The sequence below is a fragment of the Peromyscus leucopus genome, chromosome 11 (genome assembly GCF_004664715.2).
Source record: "Peromyscus leucopus breed LL Stock chromosome 11, UCI_PerLeu_2.1, whole genome shotgun sequence".
NCBI classification, from domain to species: domain Eukaryota; kingdom Metazoa; phylum Chordata; class Mammalia; order Rodentia; family Cricetidae; genus Peromyscus; species Peromyscus leucopus.
The window spans coordinates 34,532,822-34,560,689 of NC_051072.1; the positions used below are offsets into that span (position 1 = coordinate 34,532,822).

Genomic DNA, 27,868 nt, shown 5'->3' on the forward strand with positions numbered 1-27,868 from the left:
TTTTACGTAGACATTTCCTTAAAAGAACATTATTGGTGATGAAAGGTTTGTTGAGAGTAGGTTCAGCTTTTTTTTTTTATTTTAAAGAATTCATAGTTTATGGATGCTTCTAACTACAGTGGGATTAATGTCCCAGCAAACTCATTGTAGAGAACGTGGTAAGTTGAAGACGTTTCCTACTAACCTACTGAATATGGTAGTTTAGTGACGCAGTTGTTTACCACTGTGCTCCAACATGGCTAACATTTCATTGCTGTTGCTCATCATTCAGGGGAACATTTGAAAAATAATTTCTTGGACCAGTGGGCTGGCTCAGTGGGTAAAATCAATTCCTGCAAGTTGTCCTGTGACCTCTACATGTGTACTATGGCATTGGTGTATACACATACACACACGCATACACACTAAAATATTTTTAAAAGAAAAACATTTTCTGTTACTGCATATTGCTGTCCTCGTCGTAATGTGGAAACTTAAGTGAACCGATCACACACGGGTGGCTGTCTTCACTGGCAGTTCTACTCGGCACTAACTGCTGGATACTGAAGTTTCTTGGGTCAGCTTGGGACTCTTCCGGGCCTTTTAATCTAAAACTTTACTTTGTCCTTTTAAATAGAGCTTAATAAACCTCAGTAAAGAGAACTGGAATGTTACTGTAATTATGATTTTATTATTACATAATGCATACTAGAAAAGTCAGATTTAACACAGAAATAAAGTATTGTTTTTCAAAGATTACAAATAAAATACTGTCATAATTTTTTGATATTATACCAACTGTCTATTTTCTAAACATGGTATTTAAACATTGTATTTAAAATGAATGTATTTAAAATCAACATTGTATGTTCATTGTCTTACAGCTAAATCTTAATGTTAAATCATGGGCATTCTCTCTTCTAGGGCTGATCCCCTCTCCAACATGGTTCTAACCTTTAGTACCAAAGAAGATGCAATTGCCTTTGCAGAAAAAAATGGTATGAGTGAGTTAACTTCCTTTCTTTCTAAATCAAGATAAGATTTTGTGTTCTTAACCTTGAAGCCCATCTAAGAATTTAAAATTTGGACAGATATTTAGCTGGTCAGTCACTCACCACCAAGCCAGAGTTTGATTCTTGACACTTGCACACACACAATAACTAATGTGAAGAAAACATTTTCTAAAAGGATATGAAAAGACCAAACTTGAAATAGAGACAGAGAATAAGATCACTTGCTCACACTTTACTTGTTTCTGAATCTTCCTGCAAAAATCCCTAACATTTAGTTACTTGAACTCTAACTGTATCATATATCATGAGGTGGTCTACTCCAGTTTTGACATTTCACACTAAAGTTCTTTCTTCTTTTGACCTAAAATCTAATGCCTATTGTTCTACCTGATAGCCTTTTAATTACTTGAAGGGAGTTGTTATCATCCTTACTCTAAGCTTTCCTCTAAGCTTAAATATCTACATTTGCTGCATTAGTAGATGTGACAAGTCTAATACTGAACATAATTTCAACAGTACATTACATTGATATAGCATAATAATATGTAGACTCTTTGGGAAAAGCAATAATACATATTAGTTTATGATGATTTTGCTGTAAATAAAATTTTAAAATTCTTTTTAAAAATAATTTTCTGCTCTTAAGCCAATATATTGTACTGAAAAGGAGGCATTCGGACCAGAGCAGTCCGTCTATATGCATTTTGAAATTATTGTTTAATTTCATAGTGACTTTAATGTGTTTTAATGGGCTGGAAAATGGCTTAGTGGCTAGGAATACAGACTGCTCTTCCAGAGAACCCAGCTTCACTTCCCAACACCCACATGGTAGCATACAGCTGTCAGTAACTCAGGCATGTAGTGTTCAGACACACACACACACATACACACACACACACACACACGCACAGAGGCAATTCACATAAAATAAAATTAAAAATAGTACGTGTGAAATGGGATGTCAGGTGTTTACCTGAAGTGTTGTAGGTAATTGGTAATGTTTGTCTCTGACCCACACCTCCCTCCCTGCATCTGGCATCCTTGCAGTCTGTGTCTCTTATACTTAATTGCATTACTATGTATTTGTACCAAATGCAGTGTATTGACAATGCATGTGTCATATGACTTTTCCTGGGTAAAATGTCAGCCAATGACTATTCCCCCAGATAAGGCACCAACAGCAGACCAAAGAAACTATTCCACCTGAGTCTACCTTAGCAGTGAGTTATTGGATGGATGCTCCAAGGTAGCTTTATCACAGGAAGGCCCACCCCACCCTGGGTGATGACTCCCAAAAGCAATGTTCCTGGTGCTTCCTGCCTGGCTTGTAGGCAGCTCCACTGGAGAGTCTCCTCTCCCCAGTAACTGTTTACTGCTTCCATGACCCCACCAGAGGCCATGAGTCTTACAACTTTCTGAGCTTACCAAGTTTCCTTAGCTTCCTGAGCCTCTTTTCCCCTGCAGGCTAGAACAGTTGAATTTAAAGGAAATAGCTAGACACCATGTTAGGAAATCCTGTAAGTTTGATACAGGAGGAGATATTTCTAGCTGGGCCATTTGAATTTCCATCTATATTTGCTATCTATTGGAAGACAGATAATAGATACAGCTTAAGTACATTATTAGTATAAGGTAATATATGTGAAAAAGTTGTGTTATCTAATACATTTGATGTAGAAATCTGAAAGCACTGTAAATGTTTTCTAGAATAGTTGTTTTGCTTCCTCATTTAGTATTACATAACCTATGGTTAAAAGTCTAAAGTCAGGATCTGGGGGTATATAGGACAATGGCAGAGCATATACTGGGCACACCCTGGGTTTAGAGCCAAACTAACTGTATTTGAAACCATGGCTGGTCGTTGTAACTTTGTATTTCAGTTTCCACACATATAATGAGAATTGCTGTGAGGAGTAAATGAATTAATAAATAGCAAGTGATTAAAGAGGATCTGACACATTACTCATAAAAGTACATAAATATATCTTATGTTGTTAGTAATAGACCATAAACTTTTGTTCTTAAGTGCACGCTCCTTGGATACTTTTTGGCCAAGTTCTAAATTTCTTATATCTGAAATTGTGGTCAGCATAACCGTATTACTACTTTGATTCAAGGTAGTGTTTCTCTATTTTAATTAAACAGTTCTATTAATGTTTCCCCTCCTTTCAGCCTTCCATACTTCATGTCTCACACCTTGCAAATTACTCTTCTGGGGTTTGTATCATGAGTTCAATAACAGGAAATCTAATTAAACTGTTAAATCCCTCTCTAGTCTTTCTCTGAGTGGTCACAAGGCATATGTGAGTACGGTTGCTATGTGAACTGCAGGTGTGAAGTAGACACCACTGCTATTGAAATCAGGTGGTTCTCTAATTTGATTTCCCTCCGGAAAGAAAGCCGGGTGGTCACAGTCGGTAGGAGATGTCACTTGAGACAGCCCGGCAGACAGACAGTGACTGAGAAAACCACCCCGGGCTGCGCACCACAGAGCTGTCTGAGCCCCTGCTCGTCTTTAGCATTCTCCGCCCAGCCTGACGCACGCTCCGTCACACCCTGTGCCCGGTGGCTCAGGGATTTAAAGCTACACTGATTTTCAGGATAAGGCTATGTTTTGTATTCACTGTGGTACTTGTGAGCTGCTATATGTCTTTAACATTTAGCATTATGCATCTTTAAGTAGGTAAGTCCTACTTTTTTCAGGTATAATGAAAGCAAGGTGTCTTAGTTACTGTTCCATTGCTGTGAAGAGACACCATGACCAAGGCAAACATTTACAAAAGAAAGCATTTAATTGAGGGATTACTTATCGTTTCAGAGGCTTAGGCCATTATCATCATGGCAGGACATGGCAGCAGGCAGGCGTGGTGCTGGAGAAATAGCTCATCTGCAGGCAGAGAAAGAGAGCCTGGGCCTGGCATGGGCTTTTGAAACCTCAAAGCCCACCCCTAGGGACACACTTCCTCCAACAAGGCGACACCTCCTAATCCTTCTAGTCCTATTGAAGCTCCACTCCTTGATGCCTAAGCATTTCAACTCTATGAACCTGTGGCTGTCGTTCTTACTCAGTCACCACACAGGGTCTAAGTAAGGAGCTTGGAGTGTTACAGAATCCTCCTAGCATTCTCCAGCAACCCTCTCCATTATAATTTACTTCTCTTGGACCATTGTATGGGACGTATAAATGAAACTTCCTTTCTCCTATACCTAACATCATTTTATTGGGAGCTAATGCTATTGAAAGTGAACCATATGTCTAAATTACCAAATGTAGGACATTGAAATGCTTCAAGCAGGTGTGGTGTCACACAGCTGTAATTCGTGCACATGTGGCAGGAAGATTGGGAGTTCAAGGTCATCTATCTCAGGAGTGGCGGGGGTGCTCAGAAGTACTAGTATATTAAGGACTGCAGGATTAAGAGGCTAGCAACTAGGATTCTAATTCCATATTGTCTTGACATACAGGGTAACTTGACCACCAAGGGTAGCATCACTACACTTGATCTTTAATACACATTTGTTTTTCATCTTTGAAATGTGAAGATGGGTTGAATAATTCTCAGAACTTTATATTGTAAGGATGTTAGCTCATGGACCAGCCCTGACCTCACTATTTTCTCTGTAGAGGAAAATGTATTTGTGATGGTAAAGGTGGCTCTGTTGAAAGTACAGTCTTCAAAGGTTCTGCAGTGATGAGTAGTAATGCTTACTTTTCAATAGTATCCAGAAGTCAGAGGCCAAGGGAAAACTGTCACAGAAGAAAGAGAAAATGTCTATATTCAGAATGTTCTGAAAACAGTGCATTTTCTTAGTTTTTCCTTTCTGTAACATCTAAATGTTAAATTAAAAAAAGGAAAGTCATGATTATCATTTCCTTGCATAAAGTTATTTGTAGAGGAGGACCATGATACGTAAGATTTACAGATCTGCTTTCTTTCCAGACATGTTTATTGACCTCTATTATATTTTGAGAACTCAGGCAAGAAAAGTCCTCATGACAGAGGTTAATATTTAGAAATAGTCATAATCCTCATTAAAACCCCAGAAAGCATGAACAGTCAATATCCCACCAAAGTAACATTAAGTAGCAAGTCACATATTTACAATTTGAACACGTTTTATTTAAAAAGTCATGGGCCAGTGGGGGTGGCTCAGCCAGTAAAAGCACTGATGACCTAAATTTAATCCCTCAGACCACCTGGGTAGAGAGAGACCTGACTCCCCCAAGTTGTCTTCTGACACATTCAGATGTGGCACATGCACAGAGAATAAATAGGTACAAGTGTAGTTAAAAAGTCATATTCATTAGTTTATATAGAGAGTATATATGTGGCTTCTCTACGACAGTGGTAGAACTGAGTTGTTGTAATTGTGACCATTTGGGTGTGAAGGCCTAAAAATAATCACTACTTGTCCCATGATAGAAAATATTACTTGTCTTCTGCTTTGTTACTTATTTTTGTGGTGCAGGGGATCACACCTAGGGTCTTATACATACTAGGTAAGTAGCCTATCCACTGAGCTCTGCTCCCAGACCCTACTCTTTTCCCTATTCTTCCCCAATTCTGTTTCCCATTCCTACTGTGTAAGCTCTTTTCCATCTAACTTAAAAACAAAACAAACAAACAAACAAAAAAAACAACTTTGGGTGTTTTTTGGAAATTAAAGTATAATTACATCGTTTTCCTTTTTCTTTCCTCTAACCCTCCTATGTATACCTTCTTCCCCTTCTGTCAAATTCGTGGCTTCTGCTTCTTTTTCTCTAATAATTGTATTTATATATGTAAAAATACACATATACACACAGTCCATATAATGTTACTTGTATATGCATGCTTTCAGGCCTGACCATTTGGTACTGGATAACTAATTAGGGAACTCTTCCCTGTGGAAGACTGTTTCTCCTGCTCTCAGCAATCCTTAGTTTCTTATTGTTCTTTGTGTAGGGTTGGGGCCTAGTAAGATTTCTTCCTTTCATATCAATGTGTCTGTTGATGTTGTTCTTCTTCAGGTCTTGTTTAGGCAGCCATGTTGTTAAGCCTTCATGTGTATAGCTTCCCTGATGTTACTAGGAGATACAGTCTCACTACAGGCATCCTGATTCTCTGACTCTTAAATGTTTTTTCTGTCCCCTCTTTCTCAATATGCCTGGAGACTTGGGAGCAGGAGTTGTGTTGTAGATGGGACTAAGCCCCATTTGTCTTCTGCATTTTGACCAGTTGTAGGTTCTGTAATGGTCTCCATCTGTTGCAAAGAGAGATTTCATTGTTGAAGGGTGAGACCTGCACTCATCTGTGACTACAGGATAAATATTTAGAATGGAGTTAGGAACGATGCTGCTTGAGGAAAGTGTTAGCTGTCGATTCTCCTCCAAGATCCATGACTTCACCAGCCTTGAGTAGTTGGCTAGGTTTCCAGTACGAGATATGATTTCCCTTTAATTGAGTAGGCCTTAAATCCAGTTAGAGCTGTTGGTTACCCCTAAGTCCTTTGAACTTTTTACAGTAATCCCCTTACAGTTCTTGCAGTACAATTGTGTATCTCATTGTTTTCCATTACAGTTGTTCAGAACGCTCTGTTATATGTCAGTACTGTGTGGCCAGCTCTTTGGTTAAATCATTATGTAGGGCATAGACGAGAGAGTCCTGGTACTCAAACAGTAACATTTGACTCTGCCTACTAAATACATTATAAGCACCTACCAGGGAAAACAGAATTTTATTCATCTTTATCTTTAATGTGTTCAATACATATTGGTGAGTTTCAATTAATGTAGTTAGAATTATTTCAGACTCAGTTACTTTTTTGAAAACATAGTAATTTGTAAATAATTCTCCATATCATTTAAACTTTTCTAAGTCATTTTAATTTGCTGTTGCTTCTCTTTCAATAGAAATATTAAATCCTACTGATTGGAAATTTGAAGGAAAAAAATAGAAAAATGATTAGCAATTTCTTTTATGTTTTTAAACAATTTATTTTATTGTGTGGATGTTTTGTCTACATGTATGTCTGTGTACCAAGTGTGTGTCATGTGCCCTCAGAAGCCCTAGGACTGAGATTTCAGGCTGTTGTGAGCCACCATGCTGGGGCTGGGAATTGTAGCATGAATCTTAAAAGGTCTTATTAATAAAAACAAACCTGGAGCCAGGTATTGGAGTGAATACTGAAAGATCAAAGAAGCAGAACAAGCCACATCCAACCTCACCTTGCCAACTTCTCAGCTTATCTTGTTTCCTGGGACTGAAGGCCTCTGAGTCCTCATCCAAATGGATCTCAGCTGAACTGCTGCTGCTCAAAAGCCTAAAAGCTTAAAAAGACTATAGTTCCTATTCCTCGTGGCTTATGTACCTTTCTGCTTCCTGCCATCACTTCCTAGGATTAAAGGCGTGTGTCACCATGCCTGGCTGTTTCCAGGGTGGCTTTGAACTCACAGAGATCCAGAGGGATTTCTGCCTCTGGAATGCTAGGATTAAAGGCATGTGCTACCACTGCCTACCCTCTATGTTTAATGCAGTGGCTGTTCTGTTCTCTGACCCCCAGTTAAGTTTATTGGGGTGCACAATATATCAACCACAGGGAATTGTATCCAGTTACTCTGGAAAAGTAGCCAGTGAGTGCTCTTATTCACCGAGCCATCTTTGAGCCCCCACATTAATTACTTGCATAAGAGCAAAGGGAATTTGTCTTTCTCTTGAACTTTGATAGGTGAGCCGTTGAAAATAAAGCTGGCAATTATGAGACTTTCGAAAGGTCAGAAACTTGCAATATTTCATTGGGTAAGCTGTAGAATGGAGTAAAAGTTTGGAGTTGGAACACAGGGACAGAGATTATCTTATTACGAATTTTTGTGGTTTTTTTTTGTTTTTCAAGTCAGGGTTTCTCTGTGTAGCTTTGGAGCCTGTCCTGGATCTCGCTCTGTACACCAGGCTGGCCTCGAACTCACAAAGATCCGCCTGGCTCTGCCTCCTGAGTTCTGGGATTAAAGGCGTGCGCCACCACCGCCCAGCGTTATTACGGACTTTTAAGAACTGTGTGTGTGTGTGTGTGTGTGTGTGTGTGTGTGTGTGTCCGTCCGTCCATTTGGTGTGAGCAAGATGGGCAGCTGATTGCTTCTCCTATGATGAAAAGGTGGTTGTTGTTATTGTTAATAATAGATGCCTACTATTTTATGAACATGTAGTCAGTTTGTTTTATAGCTTTATGTTGCTGTGCCCAAATACCTAATTTAGACAAATTAAAAGTGATACAGGGCCAGGCGAAGTCACTCCTTTAGTCCAGCACTCAGGAGGCAGAGGCAGCTGGACCTCTATGAGTTCAAGAACAGCCTAGTCTACAGAGTGAGTTCCAGGATAGCCAGGGCCATGTAGTGACCCTGTCTCACCACCACCACCACCACCACAAAAAGTGATACAGGAATATTTTGGTGTATTTTTTAGAAGGATGGATCATTCATGGGGAGCCAAGGTTCAGAAACTTGACCACCACCCATCACCAAAACTGCCCTGAGCCAGTGGCTTTAATGTTAACTCACAAAGTCAAAGAATGAAACTTAGGAACCATCAAGGGTGAGTTTTAGAAGTTAGAGATTAAGCCTGGCAGTGGTGGTGCATGCCTTTAATCCCAGAGGCAAGTAGATCTCTGTAAATTTGAGGCCAGCCTGGTCTACAAAGTAAGTTCCAGGACAGCCAGGGCTACATAGAGAAACACTGTTTCCAACAACAACAACAAGTTGTAGATTTATAGGTGGGGGCTTCAGATGGAAAAAGAGGAGAGGGTGAGGAGAGCTCCTGTATACATAGTAAGAGGAGTCCCAGGAAGTAAGCTCCCCTTGCACTGCCTTGGCTTAATAAGGCTTTACCAATGGAGGAAGGGGGATAGGTGAGCTGATGTGTCCAGTTCCTTCCAGCTGTTGCAGTGCCTTATAGCTTCTACCACATCATCAGGATGCTTTCTAGGACAGGCTTCTTCCAACCCCTGGCAAGGGCTGTCTATGCTGCCCACAGACTCAAGGACATTGAGTCTAGCTTGTAGCCAAGAAAGAAACTGGTCACTTTTGTAGCTAGAGTTTTCCTGCCTGGCCCACAGTCAGGACAAATCTCTCTCACCCACCAGTCCCACAGCCGCTCAGACCCAACCAAGTAAACACAGAGACTTATTTTGTTTACAAACTGTATGGCCGTGGCAGGCTTCTTGCTAACTCTTCTTATAGCTTAAACTAGTCCATTTCTATAAATCTATACCTGCCACATGGCTCGTGGCTTACCGGTACTTTACATCTTCCTTGTTCTGGCAGCTGCTGCAGGCAGTGACTCCTTCCACCTTCCTGTTCTTTTATTTCTCCTCTCTGTTAGTCCCGCCTATACTTCCTGCCTAGCCACGGCCAATCAGGTTTTATTTATTGACCAATCAGAGCAACTTGACATACAGACCATCTCACAGCATAGCCAAGTGCAGATCATCTCAGACACCTGCACTCAGGCCCGTGGTCCTGATCATCCTCTATGCGGACCTGCTGGGTAAAGCCACGAGGAACCCGAGAACGGGCTCCCACAGGACACACAGAACATCCCACAGCACACTTTTCCTTGTGCTCCTTTACCCTGAACTGCCTATCCAGTTGCTATTCCCCGTTCCCATCAACAACAGCAAAGATTTACTCTGGCTTCTTATTTGAGAAGTCTCAGTCTGCAGTTGGTTGGCCCTCTTACTTGGGGTAGAACATTTCGTCAGGAGAGTATGATGTGGAGGCAGCTGTTCAGTTGGCCTGACAGTGCCTCAGAAGTGGAGAGAGGGAGAGAGGGCCTTCCTATCACACAGTTTCCTCCAAGCATTCTCTGCTTCTGAGGCAGTGGAGCCCCTTTGTGACCAGGCCTTCCCTTGAGCCTTTGGGGGACATTTAAGTTTAAACCATAACAGTCAGATAAAGGGAATTCAGAAAAAGCTCCCTTGGGGAAAGAAGGGCCAGAAACAGGCGAATGGGGGAAGGCTGGGGAGACCTTGGCTCTGAGATCGTTCCTTTGGCTTAAGTACTTGGCAGACCAGAGCACCAGCCTTGGAGATACCTCTTTCAGAGCCACAACACATACATTTTAGTGTCTGTAAAACTCCCTACAGACAGCAAATGTTTTTCTGTCAAACTAATGTGGAGCTTATCCCAAGTTTTTAACGCTGATCATCCTGAAATGTATTATAGCATTCTTAAAATCCGTTCATAATGTTGGCGTTGTTTCTAAACCGTATGTGATCCTTGCTCTACAGTCTTACTTTGTAAGTGTTTTGAAATGTAAAGAAGTTAAAGAGAAGTCTAAGCCTAGTCATGATGTCTCTACTCTGTGGAGGCCATGATGTAAAGTCCAAGTGTAGTGCTGCTTCTGACACAATGATGGAACTTGTAATTCACCTAGAGCCACACTGACCATATGGGAGGGAACACCACTCTCCATGCTTGCTTAGAATTAAGGTGTGCTATTAATTTAAAATGCAACCAGTAACAGTTTTTATTATGTGTTAAAATAATAATTTTTAAATACCTTGTGCTAAGTATATGATTCGAACTAATTTTTCTTGCTTCATTTTATTCATTTCTTTGGTGTGACTACTAAAATTTAAAAAAAAAAAAAATGAAATGTGTTCACACATCTCCATTGGACAGCACTGGCCTAGAGTCCTTAGCAGTACACAGGGTATATATTGTCTCTATATGCTAAATCTTTCATTGGCCTATATCGGAGAATGTATATGAGAAATGAGGGGAAATCACCTATTTTTAACCAAACCAGGTATTCTCTAGGTCTGTCTTTTTACATTAGAATGCTTTCACTCCGGAGACTAAAAGAAGTGTTCTTCCTCCAGCCAGTTACTTACAAGTTTCTGGACTGTCCCCTGCTTCCTTTTCCCCACACCTCACTTCCTGTGGAAGGCTGGCTCTCTAAGTTTGGGCAGTTGGGAAGACAAGACTGAATGGTACTTAATCTGTCTTCTCCTCTAACTCTTCCCTAATCCCAAATACTTAATACAAAGTGAAGAAAATACAAAGATCCGGATTGTCTTTGGGCTCTAATGCCGCATCCTAAACCTCTATCCCTGCATGGATCCCAGAGGAACTCTTCAAAGATAACCTTTGTTTGTAAAAAGGGGGAAGAGTCTGGAGCCTCTGAAATGTAGATGAACCTTCCTTCTGTTCTTTGTGACTGCAAAGACCAACCTTTCTCACCCAGGTGGCTTTTGTCTTTCCTTGTGCTATGTGAAAGCTGGGGAGGAGGAGGAACCTACCTCATAGAGAGAGGAGGTGGGAGACAGCTGTGGAAAATATGGATGGTAGAGGCCTAAAACCTACTACCATTTACATGCTAATAAAAACCAGAAATGGCTTTTTCCCCTGTTTGATCTGATTTGGAACTTTGTGACTTTTCTCTGGTATGGCATTTTACCCCCTGTGTTTTTCCCATTGTTGTTAGCTGTAAAAGGCTTTGAAATTCTCAAAACAAGGAAGGTTTTCCTCAGGAATAAGAGAACAGAACAAGCTGTGAAACTGCTTTGTGCTCATGGTGGGTCTGTTGGTGGGGAAAACCTCCCTTTGAAGATAGAGGTAGAAGCAGGAAAAAGATCCAGCCTTGGGTTTTGAATGTTCACACAAAACAGTTTCACAGACAAAGGGAATTAAGAGATAAGTTTATCCTGAACTGAATATGAGTGACATGGATTCAGGTTACCCCAAATAATACTTTCCATTATGGAAGTGATTACATGAACTTTTATATTCACTGAACAAAAAGAAATTATAAATCGAAGCAGATCACAGTCAAGCAAGGAAAACTCATATGGGGTTTCTTTTCTTTCTTTTGTTTGGTTTGAGACAGGGCCTTCTATAGCCCAGGATGGCCTACAGCTTGTTTTGTCACCTGGGTGATACTGGAACTCATGGTGATCCTCCTGGCACAGGCACATATACACTTGAATTATATGCATGCAACGCCATGACCAACAACATTGAGTTTTTGTGTCCTGTCTCAGGGTAGAAGAAGACAGAGCAGGTGGGAAGAGCTGGTCTGAGTACCTTTCATTCAGCTAGTTCAGAGCAGGATTGTCCCTTGCGGAGGGTAAGTTCTTGAGATAAGAGTGTAGGAAGTAAGTGTGCAATAAAATGTATTGAAGTTATGGAAGAACAGCAAGTGCAGAGATACAGTAAGTTCGATGCACATGCTAAATACCTATATGGGAAACTTGTGTGAGTGGTTGTAGATTCCAAATTAATGTTTGCTGACCTGGAAGATAATGAGATTTAACTAAAACGTTTAAAATTTTTTTTTCAAGTAACCGAAATAGTTTTATGTTACTAAGCAAAGCAGTAAGAGGACTTTGATAAATGGAAATAGACCGTGACAGCTTAACCAATTTCCCGGACTAGGAGGTAGACAGACTCCCTTGGGAGCTGGGCAGATAAGGAGAGGAGCCATGAGTAGGTAAGAAAGCTGGCAAACTTCTTCCTCATCCCAGGATCTAACAAAAGCCTGGCAGCTTAAAACAAAGGTCTTGTGGGTTTTTTCTTCTCTCCTGACAGCGGGTCCCTTGCTGATGGACTGGCTCTCTGAGTTCGAGGCCAGAGTGGGACATGTTCCACAACAGTGTGGGCCAGTCAACCATTCTATCTTTCCTTAAACCAACCAGCCCTAGATTAGGAGAGGGAGGAGAAAACTCTTCAGATTTAAAAAAAAAAACAGCCCTCTAGGAGAGACATGACTTTCAGCTTCCCAGTCCCCCTCTGCTTTGGTGAGGGTCTGCTGCATACTGTGTGTTCCCTCACCCCCAATAAACACCTTTTTTCAACTGCTGATTCTGTCTGCTCCTGTTAGTGGTGTTTGAGATTTCTCTCTGTTCCCTGTTGTGCTTGAGATTTTTCATGTCTTTTAATTCTTTAAAATAAACCCAATCAATAATCACTGGAACACAGGTGCCTATTTTCGTAACTTTTTTACCCATCAAATTTAACCTCAAGGTGGCTAAGCATCTCTCTCCTGACTTAATGTCTCTTCCAAAGCAGCTTTTCAGTTGTAGCATGCCAGATTAATGTACTCATTCCAAACACTTCCTTTTGCAGTGTGAAAGAGTGTCTGAATTTAATGAGATCACCTGTGGAGTCTTAACATTGTGTGTTTGTTTTGTTTAGGATTTTATTTTGGAAAGGCAAAAATAAAAGTTGAGGGTCAGGTATTGTAGCTCAGCAATAGGGCACACACCCAAGCATAAACAAAGCCCTGGGTTTGATAGCCAGCACCACAGAAGTACATCATAAAGCAGGAGGTGCTAGATGTGAATTTGACTGCTCATTTCAAAGTCATAGTAAAACATAAAAATTAGCAGAGATGGTAGCAGACCTTATACGTGGAATCAGTAACCTAGGCCCTAAGCCCAACAACATGAAACAAACTTTGCTAAGATTTCTATGGATTTTATGGATTTTTTCCAGACTTAATATTTTCATATGTCATAATCCAAGGAAGTCATATTTACTTTCATCAACTTTCTGTATTCAGGTCTGTCTTCTTTATGACATAAATATTCTCTTTCCCCTTGATAAATAAGTCATATCCTATCATGTTGCTGACAAAATTTTTTTGTTGTTTACATAAAAAGATTTAACCTCTTGCCATTATTATATCAATTTTCTTTTTTTTGGGGGGGGGCAGTGATACAGGATTTCTCTTTGTGGCTCTGCCTGTCCTGGAACTCGCTCTGTAGACCTGGCTGGCCTCAAACTCACAGAGATCAGCCTGCCTACAGGATTAAAGGTGTGATTATCAATTGTCTTTTACCTAGAGTTACTTTGAGTATGAAATCACAAAGGGACTAAGTAGGAAATATATGAACTGGATGTGGTAGCTCACCTCTATGTTCCCAGCACTTAGGAGGTTGAGGCAAGAGGATGAGAAGCTCATGATCATCCTCTACTATATGATGAGTAACACCAGCCTAGGATACACTTGACTCTACCCCACCCCAAACCGTGCAAAATTTGATGAACTAATTGATAGTTGTGCTGAGGTTTGGGTGGACAGAATGATGTGATTTGGGATTTCTCTAGGCTTGTTCATTTAGCTTGTCCTCTCTGCTGCTCTATGGCATTTCTGTTCTCTGCATGTAGGAAGGACATCCTATTTCAAAAGAAGGATAGGTAATTCTTTTAGCTTCAGGGGACAAGAGCCAAAGATCAGAGTAGCCTTTCTGCTATTGCTATTGCTGTTTCATCATTAAATACCCAAGTGTCATATTTGGGCTGATGTTCCCTGAACCTTGTCATAATTAATGGGCCAGTAAACCATCTCATTTAGTAACGATCTAGATATCTATCAATGTCATTTGAGTTTAAAGGCATTTTATTTACTTATTGTGTGTGTGCATATGTACATGTTTGTGTGTGCGCGCGCGCGTGGGCATGTGCCATCATGCAGATGTGGAGGTCAGAGAACAACTGGAAAGAGTTGATTCTCCCCTTCCACCATGTACATTCTAGGGATCATACCAGGCACTTAGGGCAGCAGGCTTGGGGGCCAAGCACCTTTGCCTGCTCTGCTGTCTTGCCAACCTATCATCTAAGGTTTTAAGAAGGATCTTGGATAAATTGTTAAGGCAAATTCTACAGAATATGATTTCTTTTGAAATAAAATTGCTGGAGGGATTCATCAAGCCAGTTAAAAGACACTTTTTCATTGTCATGACTATAAACAGTAATCCAGAGTAACACTGTTTTATATGATTGTTAAAGTTGTATAACTTGAGAAGGAACATATTCAAATAGAGTAAAAGTCTATGCTTACCAGTTTTGGAGGTCTGCCTGAGACATTCACCAGATTCACCAACCTATGGTAAGCATCCATCTCAACCAAAGAAATGCTGTACCTATGCTTCAGCCCCTACACCAAAGCACAAGAGAACACTGCTAATTCCACTTTTTCTAGTTTCCATTTTGCCACTGATTTTGTGGCTTGTTTTTGCAGTCTGGCCATTTAATGATCCTGAAGTTATAAAAATCTAGAAATTCTGCTGGGTGAGAAAAGAAGACAGTCTGGTTAGCTAATCTTTGCTGTTTTGAGTTCAAATAAATTAAGAATTTGGACTTACTGAAAAGAAAATAGCTCTTTGGTATGAACTAGTTCACAATTGTGGGTTTATTAACCCATCTGAAATTTTAGCACTGAGGTCATAAATGCGGTGTGACTAGCTCCACCTGCATATCTCTAATTCAGAAAAGCCTTTCTTCCCTTCCATTGTGTGTAGTATGAAAGAACTGCACCTTCTGATCAGGGAGTATTAATGATGGTGCAAAGAGCAGAATTTATAGGTCAGAGCTAAATTACAATTCTTGGAGTAGTTTTAACCCCCTTAATAGTCATTATTTGTCCACCTGTGTCTGACGTAACATCCTGTGACTAACAGATAAAACCTTTTGAAATGCATTACTAGACTACAGATAGCATCTGAGGCCTGCTGTAACTGAGGAGAGCCTTCTGCTTTAACCTGCCTACTTCATGTTCCCACCAATGGATTTACATGGTGACTCAATCACAAACGTTGTTCTGTGGTTGTAAAACTTCACAGTTAGTAAAGTGGAACATGACTTTAATCTGTATTCCTTGGCCATGGTCTCTCAGATTTGGCTTGTGAATGAAGCGAACACATAAATTAAAGAAGTTATATTACTCATGAGATACAAAGAAGCCTGGCAGATGTTACAGACAGCCCAAAAAACCAAGTCAAGACTTGGGCATAGTAACAACACAACCAAAATGTCCACCCCATGGTCAGGAGAAAGGTTTTTATTTTGGATAAGGGAAAGAGAGACTATCCAGAGGCATCTGGAAGAGTCCAGAGCAGAGGTAAAAGAAGTAGACTGAACATGGCCAGGGCTATCTGCAAGAGAAGAGCAACAGAGACTAGCAGAGGCAGGGAGAGAAATCTTAATAGAGTGGGAAGTAACTAATCTGGACAGCCTGGAGCTAGCAAAGGGGAGGAGTGGAGGATATGAGAAAGGCCAGGAGCCTAACACGTACGTGCTTTGAGATGCATAACAAGTATTTGTGAATAGGGATCTGAAGAGGCTGGAGGCTAGCATTGGCTTTGGTATGCACCAGGGGTACATGTCAATAGAAAGCCAGGTGTCTCCTCTGCCAGAAGCAGGGGAGATAGGGAAATGGCTCTTTGTGACAGACAGAAACCTAGGTCATAGGTTCCTGGGGAATGCTGCATGTATCCGATGGCAGTCCTTCTATAGTCCATTTTGAGCTGAGCCAAGACTGTCATTTTGGACCAAGTCAGTGAGTAGATTTGCCCTTTGGGGTGCTTATGTTTTTTGTTTTGTTTGTTTGTTTAAACCTAACAAAGATAACATGCACTTGTATGGGGAAAGGAATGTTGATATAAATTTCAAATGGATACAGAGTTGGTATTTCTAGAATAAGGTCAGTAGGTGGGAGATAGGACAGAATAAATGTGCCTGTAAACTGTAGCCATTCACTTGACTGGTGATAATCATGCTCTCTGATATCAGCAGAACACTAACGTAGATACTGAACAGTTGTTCTAGGAAAGTAGAGGCGAGTTCCTCCAAGCCTCTGGGCCAGGCCTTTCATCAGTTATCAACACTAGTTTGTTGTATGTATCTTCTACAGATACTTCACACTGAGTTTGTAAACAACAGCGTGCTAACTCATACCTGAACCAAGGTTATTCAACACGCATATTGTCACATCATAGTCTTCTAGCGCCATGCCCAGGAACTATTCTTTCTAGTCAGTGAAAGTACCGAAACAAAAATCAACAAAAAATGTGGCTCTAAATAGGCAGTGAGGAGCACACCTGTGAGTCTGAGGGCTGAACCAAGAAGACAGAGAATACTTTGCTTGACCTCAGCCAGGAGGCCATTCCAAGTCTGTTTCCCTTCTGTGCACATCAGAACTGACCACAGAAGGATAGGCATATTGATTTGGGGGCTACAAATGAATTGTTATGAGTAAGCGAATTCACAGGAGAGTATTATTTGTACCAACAGCCTACAAAAGAGTTTGTCCTACTTAGCTCTTCATTCTTAGTCCCTGGTTGAGACATTTCAGGGGACTGAGAGAATAAGGAAGAGGGGTTATTCCATAGACCACTCCCTCCTCCCCTTAGAGTTCTGGAATCATTTGTCTTATGGTAGGATTATCTGTGGTGCTTTGGTGGGGTTCCTAGTACATTATGAGTTAAGTAGGATTCTGGGAAATCTTATGCATACATAGCCCATGCCCCAGACTAATTACCTCAACATTTCTGGTCATGACTTTTAGATATTTGCATATATCAAGGAATTTTTTTAAAAAGTGTTCTAAATTCCTACTGATTTTGAAACTTTTGAGACAAAAGTCACAGTAATTGGTTGATATCTTGGTTTGTTTTATGGCAAATTCTGAATAGGTGTTTCCAATTACTGCTTTGGAAATAATAATAATAATCTGTATGACAGTATATTATTTGAGAAATAAACTTGCCGAGACCATTGACCGTTGTGTCAGAGGGGGTGGTATTTTGAGAGCTGCCACAGCTCCAGCAGGTAGAAGGTGTGTTACTCTAGGAAATCTAACAGGTGCTGTGTGTGTGCCTTGATTTGCTTGCTGGCATCTTATGTCCTTTCACAGAAAGGATTGTCCCCCAGTCTATCCACAACCTTAGTCCCTTCTAAAAGAATATCTAGATACTTAAAATCATTTCAAAGTGGGATTTTAAAGTGAAATTCCTGGACTTTCTACCTTGCCTTGTCTTAAATGTTTGGGGTCCGCTTGGCCTTCCACTAGGTGTGATATACCAGACTAGAATCCTGTAAGCGGCTTGAATTACCCTTGTGCCTTCCTTGGTGTTTCAGACTTGCTTGTTCTGATCCCTGAGGTGTAGCAGTATCTTCCAATTGTTTGTGTCACATTATGTGGTGTTCACTTGTCCCAGTACAGATTATTAAACTGTTTGCTTCCATCCTAATTAATGTCAGGTTTGCAATTATGTTATCGAAGGAGAAGAACCTTTCACAGAACTGCAATCAGGGTTTCTAGAGTAAAATTTGTCATAGGCAGTAAAAGAACAAATGAATGTTTCTCTGTATTTTTTTTTTTTATTACTGAGCCGTAAATGAAATGGTTCTGTAAATCAAAATGAGTGGTTTGTTATCCAAAATGATTCGGTTTGTTATCAAGGGCATGTGTGCATGCATGTGTAGTGGATACGTGCATGTGTGAAAAGCCTGCACCAACCATTGCATCGGAAATAGAACAATCCAGCCACAATGTAGAGATCTATAAAATAAGGTGGCCTGCTTTTTGAAAAAGAAATTTGTTATTGGACATTAAAGATCACATTTTAAGTTTCCTAAGCATTTGCCAGATGTACTTCTCTTATACTGTAGCTTAAAGTTCAAAATATTTTTGTGAAAGCGTTCTACTGTGTGAAACAGCAATCAGCTTCTCTCATCATGTAGGTGCTGGTGGGTGGATTTGTGGCTAATCTGTGCCATATGGCTACTCTCCTCAGTGGGAAGTGATGGCAGTCCCAGGAGCTTTACTCCATCCCTGGGCAGCTGCCTTGGACTCAGTTGCTTTGATCTTCTTGTAGCACAGCTGGAAGAAGCAGGGCCTGGTTTTGAGTGACCTAATAAGACGGCATACGGGACCACTGTCGTAGACTGCACCTTCCTGTTATATAAGCATTCCTCAGACAGCGTACTATTTCAAGTCTGGGTTATTCATTTTAAGATTCGGACATTGTAAATATTTTACTAAGAAATTGTCTGTGTTCTATTTCATATAAAATTCTTCCTTTGTAGGAACAAATTTCAGATGAGAAGTAAAAATAGAGGAGTATATAGAATTCACGTAACTTACCATTGCTAAGTACATATTCGATATCTTCTTAATAATGTCCCAGAACAGAGCAGAAGTGTGTTCCGAGTGAATGAAAATCTAACGTTACATCGTCTTACTTTACCTCCACTGTCTACTAGACTACCATCAGCCTGCTTCCTAACCCTGTTGCTTTTTGTCAGACAAGTGCAGTCGCTTGTTCAGCTTTAGGAACAGAAAAACATGAGGGGAGACAGTTGTCCCTATATAACCTGACAATCATGAGTGACTGTTGGGGCAGTCAGAGAGATCAAATCCAGACCACAGGTTTCTTCTGAACTGCATCACCATTGGTAATGTAGTCTAGCTTAGAGTTCTCAGGAGTAAACTAAACCAGGAGTTCATTTCTGTGTTTAAATAGTCCACTCTTCTCTCATGGCACTGGCCCTGACAGCATTTTGGAAGTCTATAACCAGAACAGATAATAGTAGAGCTACACCTAGGTTCTGATGTAAGGTGAGCAGTAGAATTCATAGTATTTGTTGATATGTTCCCATTTCTTCATTTCCTTTCAGGATACCATTATTAAACTAGAAAGTATGTCTTAGCAGGCAGTAGGTGGTAATAAAGCATGTTTCTCACCCATCAGTTGGCAAAAAAAGATTGCAATTCCCAAGTAATCTAACCAGTGACTGTCATAACAAGACATAGAATCGACATTAGGAAACTTCTTGGTTGTTCGTTCCTTTATAGATGGAACAAGGTGGAGTGAGCACTGTGGGCACATATACTTCATTTCCCAGAATTCTTAAAAGTCTTGTAAAAATACTTTTTAAATTGAAAAAAAAAAAACCTACACAATCAGGCTAAAAGTAAGTGGGTAAAATAAAAATGGTAACTACAAGATAAATAAATCTTTAAAAAATAAATATATATTTATTTTATGTGTATGAGTACTTTATCTGCATGTATACCTTTATTCCAGAAGAGGGTATCAGATCCTACTGTAGATGGTTGTGAGCCACCATGCAGTTGTTGGGAATCGAACTCGGGATCTCTGGAAGAGCAGCCAGTGCTCTTAACCGCTAAACCATCTCTCCAGCCCTACAAGATACATTTAAAGAAACTCGGTTTTACATATGAGGTGGACAGTGTATGGCTTTAAAGTCAATCTATTTTCTACGTGTTTAATTTTTTTATAAATAGATACATTTAACTGGATGTAAATAAATCATAACCAGTTACATATAACGTTGTCTTTTGTTTTTCGAGATAGGATTTCTCTATATAATAGCTCTGGCTGTCCTGGAACTCACTCTGTGGACCAAGCAGGCCACAAGCTCACAGATCTGCCTGCCCTTGCCTCCCCAGTGCTGGGATTGAAGGTGCACACCATCACTGCCCAGCACATATAACTATATTATATGTATAACTTATTATCTATAATGCCTGCCCATCAGCCAAGTAACTTACAGATTCCAACAGAGCCCTCAGTCCGCCGCTGGTGTTCTTGCCTCAGGACCTAAGTAACTACTTTTTCGTTACCTGACACCTAGTGCACTCCCAACCTCCTGCAGGTCTTTTCTTTTTTTTAATATTTGATAGTTTTTTTATTTTATAATTTAATTTAATTTTTACATATCAGTCACCGATTCCCTTGTGCCCCCCCCCAGCCCACCCCCCATTCCCATCTCCTCCAGGGCAAATCCTCCCCTGGGGATTGAGTCCAACCTGGTAGACTCAGTCCAGGCAGGTCCAGTCCCTCCTCCCAGGCTGAGCCAAGTGCCCCTGTACAAGCCCCAGGTTCCAAACAGCCAGCTCATGCACTGAGCACAGGACCCGGTCCCACTGCCTGGATGCCTCCCAAACAGATCCAGCTCATCAGCTGTCTCACTTATCCAGAGGGCCTGATCCAGTTGGGGGTTCCTCGGCTATTGGTTCATAGTTCATGTGTTTCCATTCATTTGGCTATTTGTCCCTGTGCTTTTTCCAGTCTCCATCTCAACAATTCTCGCTCATCTAAGCCCTCCTCTTTCTCGCCAATTAGACTCCTGGAGCTCCACCTGGTTGTTGTTGTGCTGGAGACCTCATCCAGGCCTCCTGCAGATCTTCCTGTTACCTTCTCAGGGAAGGGAGGAAGGGAGGAAGGAAGGAAGGAAGGAAGGAAGGAAGGAAGGAAGGGGGGAAGGAAGGAGGGAAGGAAGGGTGGAAGACTTGCCATCTAGGAGTAATTAGAGTAGTCATAAAGCATTTCATTCAGATAGTATCTATATCAGCACCTTGATTACTATGCACTTGTTTAATAATTTTTCTTCCCCATTAGCTTTAAGAAGTTTGGGAAGTTTTGTTTTCTATTCTTTTGGTTTACTTCCAGTCTCTAAAAAGTAGTCCTTCACATATAATAAGCTATCATTAATTTACACAAATAGCAAATGTTCAGTAAATATCTATTGTATCTGCTTCATTTGATTGTGTTTCTACACTTATCAGCATTTGCTGATTAATGTGGAAAGTGCCTTAGAAGTTTGTAGTATTTAAATGATCATGCTCGGACTAGTCCACTAACTCACCTATCAATACTTAATAACTAGGTTGTTGCTATTTATATCTAGTTCATTGCACAGTCAGATTTAATAGATATAATATATCTGTAATGGAAATGTATTTATATGAATACTTTGACTAGATCCATTCCTCATGACAACCTTATAAAGTAGGTACTATTCTAATGTCTTTTAATAATGTTCTGAAGTGGAAATAACCATTTAATGTACTTGTATTTTATGAGATCAGCTTCTCCTAAACTGTAGTGTTATTAATGAGTAGGAAAGTACTCAAACATTTACTCTGAGAGTAATGTTGAGCACATGAATTAAATAGGTATTTTTATATGTTTTTTCTTAACCACTTTATTGTGATGAGCTCACATACATCACAATTAAGACAGCCATTCAAGCATTTGCTACATCTCACAGAACTGATATACAGTGAGAAAGGTCATTCTGAAGGCATGGAGCTTCCCTTGTAAAACCCTTTCACTGTTAATTACATTGTGTGCACTTATCCCTCACAAAAAAAGAAAGAACTGTGACAGTATTGAAGCTAGTCTAATGGTGACTTTGCCGTTCAGATTTCCCATTTCCTTATAGGTAATGAGCTTTGTTTGAACATTCAGTTCTAACAGTAGGATGGTGGAGTCAAGTAGTTTAAACAATTTAAGTAACAGATTCCGTGCTACTATTTTCCTTTCTTGAACAATTACAGTGGGATACTTTGAACTTCACAGGTCATGATCTATGGCATAATTGATAACTGGATTCCTGCTAAGGACCCACTGGCCTGAGTGTTACTCAGTGTACTTTACTCAAGTACTGTCCCCATAAAGAGACACTGGAATTTGTACAACCAAGAAGTCACTTGTTTTAACTAGATAATATGCAGTTTGGACATTTTATACATGATGATCATGGAACAGGCTTCAAGAGTTCTTTGAAGATGAGTCCTGAGAGAAAAGAATGCTAGGAAAGTGGATTTTGTAGAGAAAAAGAAAAGCTCTAAGAGTTGCTTAGCCTAAGGAAACATAGGGTAACAATTTGTTCAAGGAGGAGTGTTGATTGGATTTTTCCCTTCTTTGCGGAGAACTAAACAGGACTCAAAACAGAGATGCTCTTACAAATAAGTCCAGTTTCCAAAGGTATAAAACACACACAAAAATGCGTTTGGACAGAAGATACAAACTCAGAAAAGAACATTTTTGACCAAAGGCTCTCAGTTAGTTAGGTTTGCCTTTAACTCTCAAGCTCAGGAGATTTTAAGTACAGTTCTCCAGGTCCCAACAGATGTTCGGATCCAGCTGGCTTTTAGTCCAAAAATTTGTGTTGTTAGTCTATGATTCAAACTAATGACAATCATTAAATAAATAGTAAGGGGACAGAACTTGTTCATCTCTCAAGGGGAATGTGTTCCAGACTGTCATAGAGACCTAGATCTTAGAGCACTGAGGTGAATTACAGTATTGAGTGGTTTTTGTAGTAAAGATGTCATATTTTAAGCCATAGTAACTAAGCATGAAATTCTAAGGAAGGAGCAATTAAATCATGGGTTACACCTTTACTTTGAAATATGACAACCATCTTCAGGCAACGTTCAGGAAACAAAGTACTAAATATTTATATTTCAGATGTGTTGACATTTATTCCTACTGATAAGTGAACATGAAATTATAAGTTAGCCTCTGCTTGCTGTGTTTTTTAAGCATCTTCATTAATTCTGTTCCTGTGGGTTTGTTTTGGTTTTATTTCTTTTGTTTTCCGTCTAGGATGGAGCTATGATGTGGAAGAGAAGAAGGTTCCAAAACCCAAGTCCAAGTCGTACGCTGCAAACTTTTCTTGGAACAAAAGAACAAGGGTGTCTACAAAATAGGTTGGCACTGCTGCATTTCTCCCTGACTGTGAATGAAGTCAGCTGGGCACTATTTATAGTCCGTGGATAATGCACCTCTTAATCTCCTAATAAATGTGACCTTTGAACCACAGGTACACGTGGCAGTTTCTGTTTTTATTGTTTGTGATGTCTCACACTGAACACATTACAATTTCCTGCAGAGAGATTTTAGGTGTTCATCCTCTAGGAAATCATGGCACTTAGAATCTACTAAAGCAAATGCCTGGAAACAGCTGCCGCCTAGGTGTTTTCTGGTTGCTTTTAGAGAAATCAGTTCTGTATAAACTCTAAGCCGTCATTGCTCTCCTGTCTGAGAAACTCTTTTGCCACAGGTAGAGGAGTGCATGGTTATTGTACAACCTGATAACCCTCAACCTAACTCCCTTACAGAGAACATTCTCCTTCTTCAATTGCAGCTTTCTATTTTCTCAGTGCTTATGGAAGTAAATGGATTTGTCCATACCATGTTCTGCCTAATGACATGCGCTGATTGTGAGTGCTTCTGGTGGAGATTTTTTGTTCTTTGGAAACAAATATTCAAAACAAAATAAAACCGAGTGTTTTGGGACCTTTGGTGTTTTTAAACTGTTGTGCTTTTAAAATGTAAGTAAATACATTTTGTCAGTTGCATCTGTGTGGCCTACATGATTACCCATGAAGCCATGCTGTCATCACGCACTCAGAAAAATGCCGTGGCTATGAACTCTCATAACCACCGTATCAAGGGGGTACTTAATGTTTCCCATTTTGCAAAGAAGAGATACAAATCAAGACCTAAAAAGGATTAAATAATGGGCTCAGGATAACAGTGCTCCCAGATAATGAAGGTGATACTGGAACCGCCTGCTTCAAACCCATGTACCATGTACTTCTGGTGGCTACAGAGAAATGTTCTTTAGTAATAGCATGTTAGCTCTTCAGTGTGTAAATGTACATTTTCTTCATTATTTCATAGAAACACCTGTAACATGTTGCTCTAGCTCAACAAAGTGAATCACAGAATATAGTTTTGTTTGGGGGAGCATATTGACAATCCTTTAAAAACATGTGAATACATATACTGCATTTCATTCTAAAAATCTGCCTCTAATTAAACAGCCAAGGGATGGACACAGAGATAAACAGAGATTTTCTGCAAATTTGTTTTTAAAAGCTAGTAAGCTGGAACAGTGTAGATGTCTATGTAGCATGAATCTTAAAAGTTCTTATAAATAAAATCAAACCCGGGGCCAGTTATTGGGGTGAAATGCTGGATGGTCAGAGAGACAGAACAAGCCACAGCTAACCTCACCTGACCAACTCCTCAGCTGATCTTGTTTCCTCAGACTGAAAGCCTCTGTTTCCTCATATTCGAATGGTTCTCAGCTGAACTGTGCTGCTCAAAAGCCTGAAGCTTAACCAGCCAAATGCTTCTAGTTTCTGGTTCTCACGCCTTATATACCTTTCTGCTTTCTACCACCACTCCCTGGGATTAAACGCTGGCTTTCTGGGATTAAAGGTGTGAGTCACCATGCTTGGCTGTATCCTTGAACAGATGGATTTCTGCTGCTGGAATGCTAGGATTAAAGGCGTGTGCTACCACTGCCTATCCTCTATGTTTAATATTGTGGCTGTTCTGTTCTCTGACCCCAGATAAGTTTATTAGGTTGCACAATATTTTGGGGAACACAATACCACCACATGTCTAGTTGAAGAAGTTGAGGTGAATGGAGAATTATGGAACTATTAAAATAGAAGATGTACCTGGGCTAGGGAGAGATAGTTCAGCAAGTCAAAGCCTGATGTCCTGAATTGAGTTTGATGCTGGGGGCCCAGGAGGGAGAGAGGACCAACTTCTTCAAGTTCTTCTTTGACCTTCACTAGCACGTAAGCATGCACACTAAGGAAAATGTTACAATAAAACAAGGTATCTATGTGAATTTTTAGAAGGGATGCCCAAGGTACATTTGTTGGAAAGCCAAAAACTACCCACAATTCCAGAACCAGGTACTCCCCAGCCCACCTTTAGTGATCCAGCACCAGTGGCCACATCGTCACTAGCCACCAAATGCGACATATTTTCACTGTCGCCATGAATCGCGTATTCTCCCTATTGCATGTGTTATACCCTTTATGAAGCCCAAACCTTCACCACAGTCTGTCCTCTTTCTCCCATCCTCATTCAGGGGCAGCCCCTGCCCCCATAAATCTCTCACATGAGGTCTGCTGCCTGGCATGACTTTGTGGCATTCCTTGGCCATCTGATCACCACAAAACAAACAAACAAACAAACAAAAACTAACATTGGTGCCAAAACTTGGTAGGATATCCTAGGGCCTATGCCCCCTTTGGGGGTCTAAGCTACACTGGGACTCTATCGCTTATCTCCAGTCAACCTATACAGACCCACCTCTGACTCACCTATCACTGAGCACCCATCCAACAGCAGCAATTGGTAAGTTTTCCTTTGATTAGTGCAAATGCTTCCCTGGATCCGAGGGAGTAATCCTTGAAGATCCCCCACCCCTCTGGTATTCTTGGAGGTGGAGGTACCCTTAGCCACGATCTTTAAAGCTACAGTTGGCCCTCTTTACCTACCCCACCTCTGACCATTTCTCTTCAATTTTTGAGCATGTTTTTGGCTTTTGGCTTTCCTTGAAAGACCTGGTACTAGATACTCAATCTCCTCAGGCTTTTTGCTCTGACTCCCAGAATGCAGTGATGACTTACTGAATGGCTGTGTCTTCCTTGTTCAGTCCCCCCTGAGTCCTGGGGATCCCTTAGGCTACAGGCATAAAACCTTTCTCTCCTCCTCACCCTTGGGAATGGTGTCATCCATACCTTCTAGCTCCCCTTTGGGATGCCTCTTAGAGGACATGCGATCCCTCGGACCAGTGCCTGACTTAAGGGCCTCTAAAGTTATCTGCCTTTGCAGTCAAACTGGCCTCAATATCTGTGGTAGTTTGAATGTATTTGCCCCCCTCTCATAAGCTCATAGGGAGTGCCACCCTTAGGAGGTGTGGCCTTGTTGGAGGAGGTGTGGTCTTGTTGGAGGAGGTTGGATGACACACTTTTAATCCAGACCTTGAGGCTAGAGGAAACATCTTTAATCTGGGCCACACCTGTTGGACGTGTGTCACTGTGGGGCGGGCTTTAAGGTCCTTTTCTCAAGCTTCGCTCAGTGCAGCAGTCAGTTGACTTCCTATTGCCTCTGAGTCAAAAATGTAGGACTCTCAGCTCCAGCACCACATCTGCCTGCATGATGCAATGCTCCCCTTCATTATCATAATGGACTGAACCTGTGAAACTGTAAGGGAGCCACCCTCAAACGTTTTCTTTATAAGAGTTGCCATGGTCATGGTGTGTCTTCATGGCAATAATAAACCCTAACTAAGTCAATGTCCCTTAGATTATCACTCAAAAAGCTGCCCAGTGGCACCCTAGATCCCGGTATTATTCAGAACCTTTATAACTACTGCCAGCTATTTGGAAAATGGAAACAGATTCCCTATGTGCAATCTTTTTTTTTTTTTAACCTTTGCTCCAAACCTTCCTTCTATTCTTCCTATTCCCCCAACTGAGCTCCTTTTAGCTATGAAGTCTGAACAAGATGATTCCTACCCTACTCGTGATCCCGCTAATGAGGCCCCCTCACCTTTACCAGCCTTGACCCATAGCTCCTTCTCTTCCTCCAGCTCCTTTGGTCTCCTCACTCTCCAGCAGTAGGCTATACTAACCATCCCATCCAAGCACCTCCTTTTCACCCCACCAGCAACTTGCAGTCCCCCTGCTACTCACTCCCACTCCACTGTGGGACTCCCTCTACCTCTCTCAACCCGACCTAACCTGGCCCCCATTCTGCCTTTGCAGGAGGCTGCCAAGGTGGACACCCTGGTCAAGGTACATGTCCCTTTTCATTAAGTGAACTCTCAAATAGAAAATGAACTGGGGACTCCTAACTGCTCTACTTTCATTAAAGAATTCCAATATATCACCCTATCCTATAGTCTCACCTTCTGTGACATATATATGTGATTCTGACTAGCAACCTACTTCCCAAAGAGCACAGGCAAGTTTGGGGACAGGCTACAGCACACACAAATGAAATCCACCAAATTAACACAGCACACCTGACCAGGGCTGAGATGGCCTCAACTGGGATGCCCAATGGAACTGCAGTACCCTAGGTGGCATTCTAGCTAGAGATCAATTCACAACATGCCTCCTTTCCAGTCTCCATAAGGCTGGCCTCAAACCAATCCAGGACAAATGGGAAAACACATCTCAATTCCTAGAATACCTTACAAAGGCCCTCTTAGAATATACCAATCTAGACCCCAAAAACCCAGTGGGTAAACAACCCTCATGACCTATTTCTTTTTCCAGAGGATCCCTGGCATTAGGGCCAAGCGTAAGCATCTGGAGAGAGGACCCCTAATCCCACAGGCAGAAGTCTTAAATGTGGGCCTTTAAGATGTAGCATGATAGAGATGAAAAAGCCCATAAACAGAAATACCAAATGCTGGCCACGGCCAGTCAACCAGCTTCAGCAACTGCCCAGGCTCCCTTGCCTCCTAAGGCTCAAGGACCACT

At 40.9% G+C, this 27,868-nt stretch overlaps 1 protein-coding gene across 2 annotated transcripts in view; it reads left to right on the forward strand.

Moving 5' to 3' along the window:
* Ndufs4 (NADH:ubiquinone oxidoreductase subunit S4) overlaps positions 1–23,391 on the forward strand; it is a 100,749-nt gene extending 77,358 nt beyond the window's left edge. The window contains exons 4-5 of one of the 2 annotated variants that reach the window (XM_028884575.2): positions 904–977; positions 23,172–23,391. In XM_028884575.2, the coding sequence (XP_028740408.1) occupies positions 904–977; positions 23,172–23,275 (178 nt within the window). In that variant the 3' untranslated portion in view covers positions 23,276–23,391. The remainder of the gene's footprint in view (positions 1–903; positions 978–23,171) is intronic. The other variant, XM_037209431.1, reaches the window with a different exon arrangement.
* Positions 23,392–27,868: the final 4,477 nt, after the last annotated feature.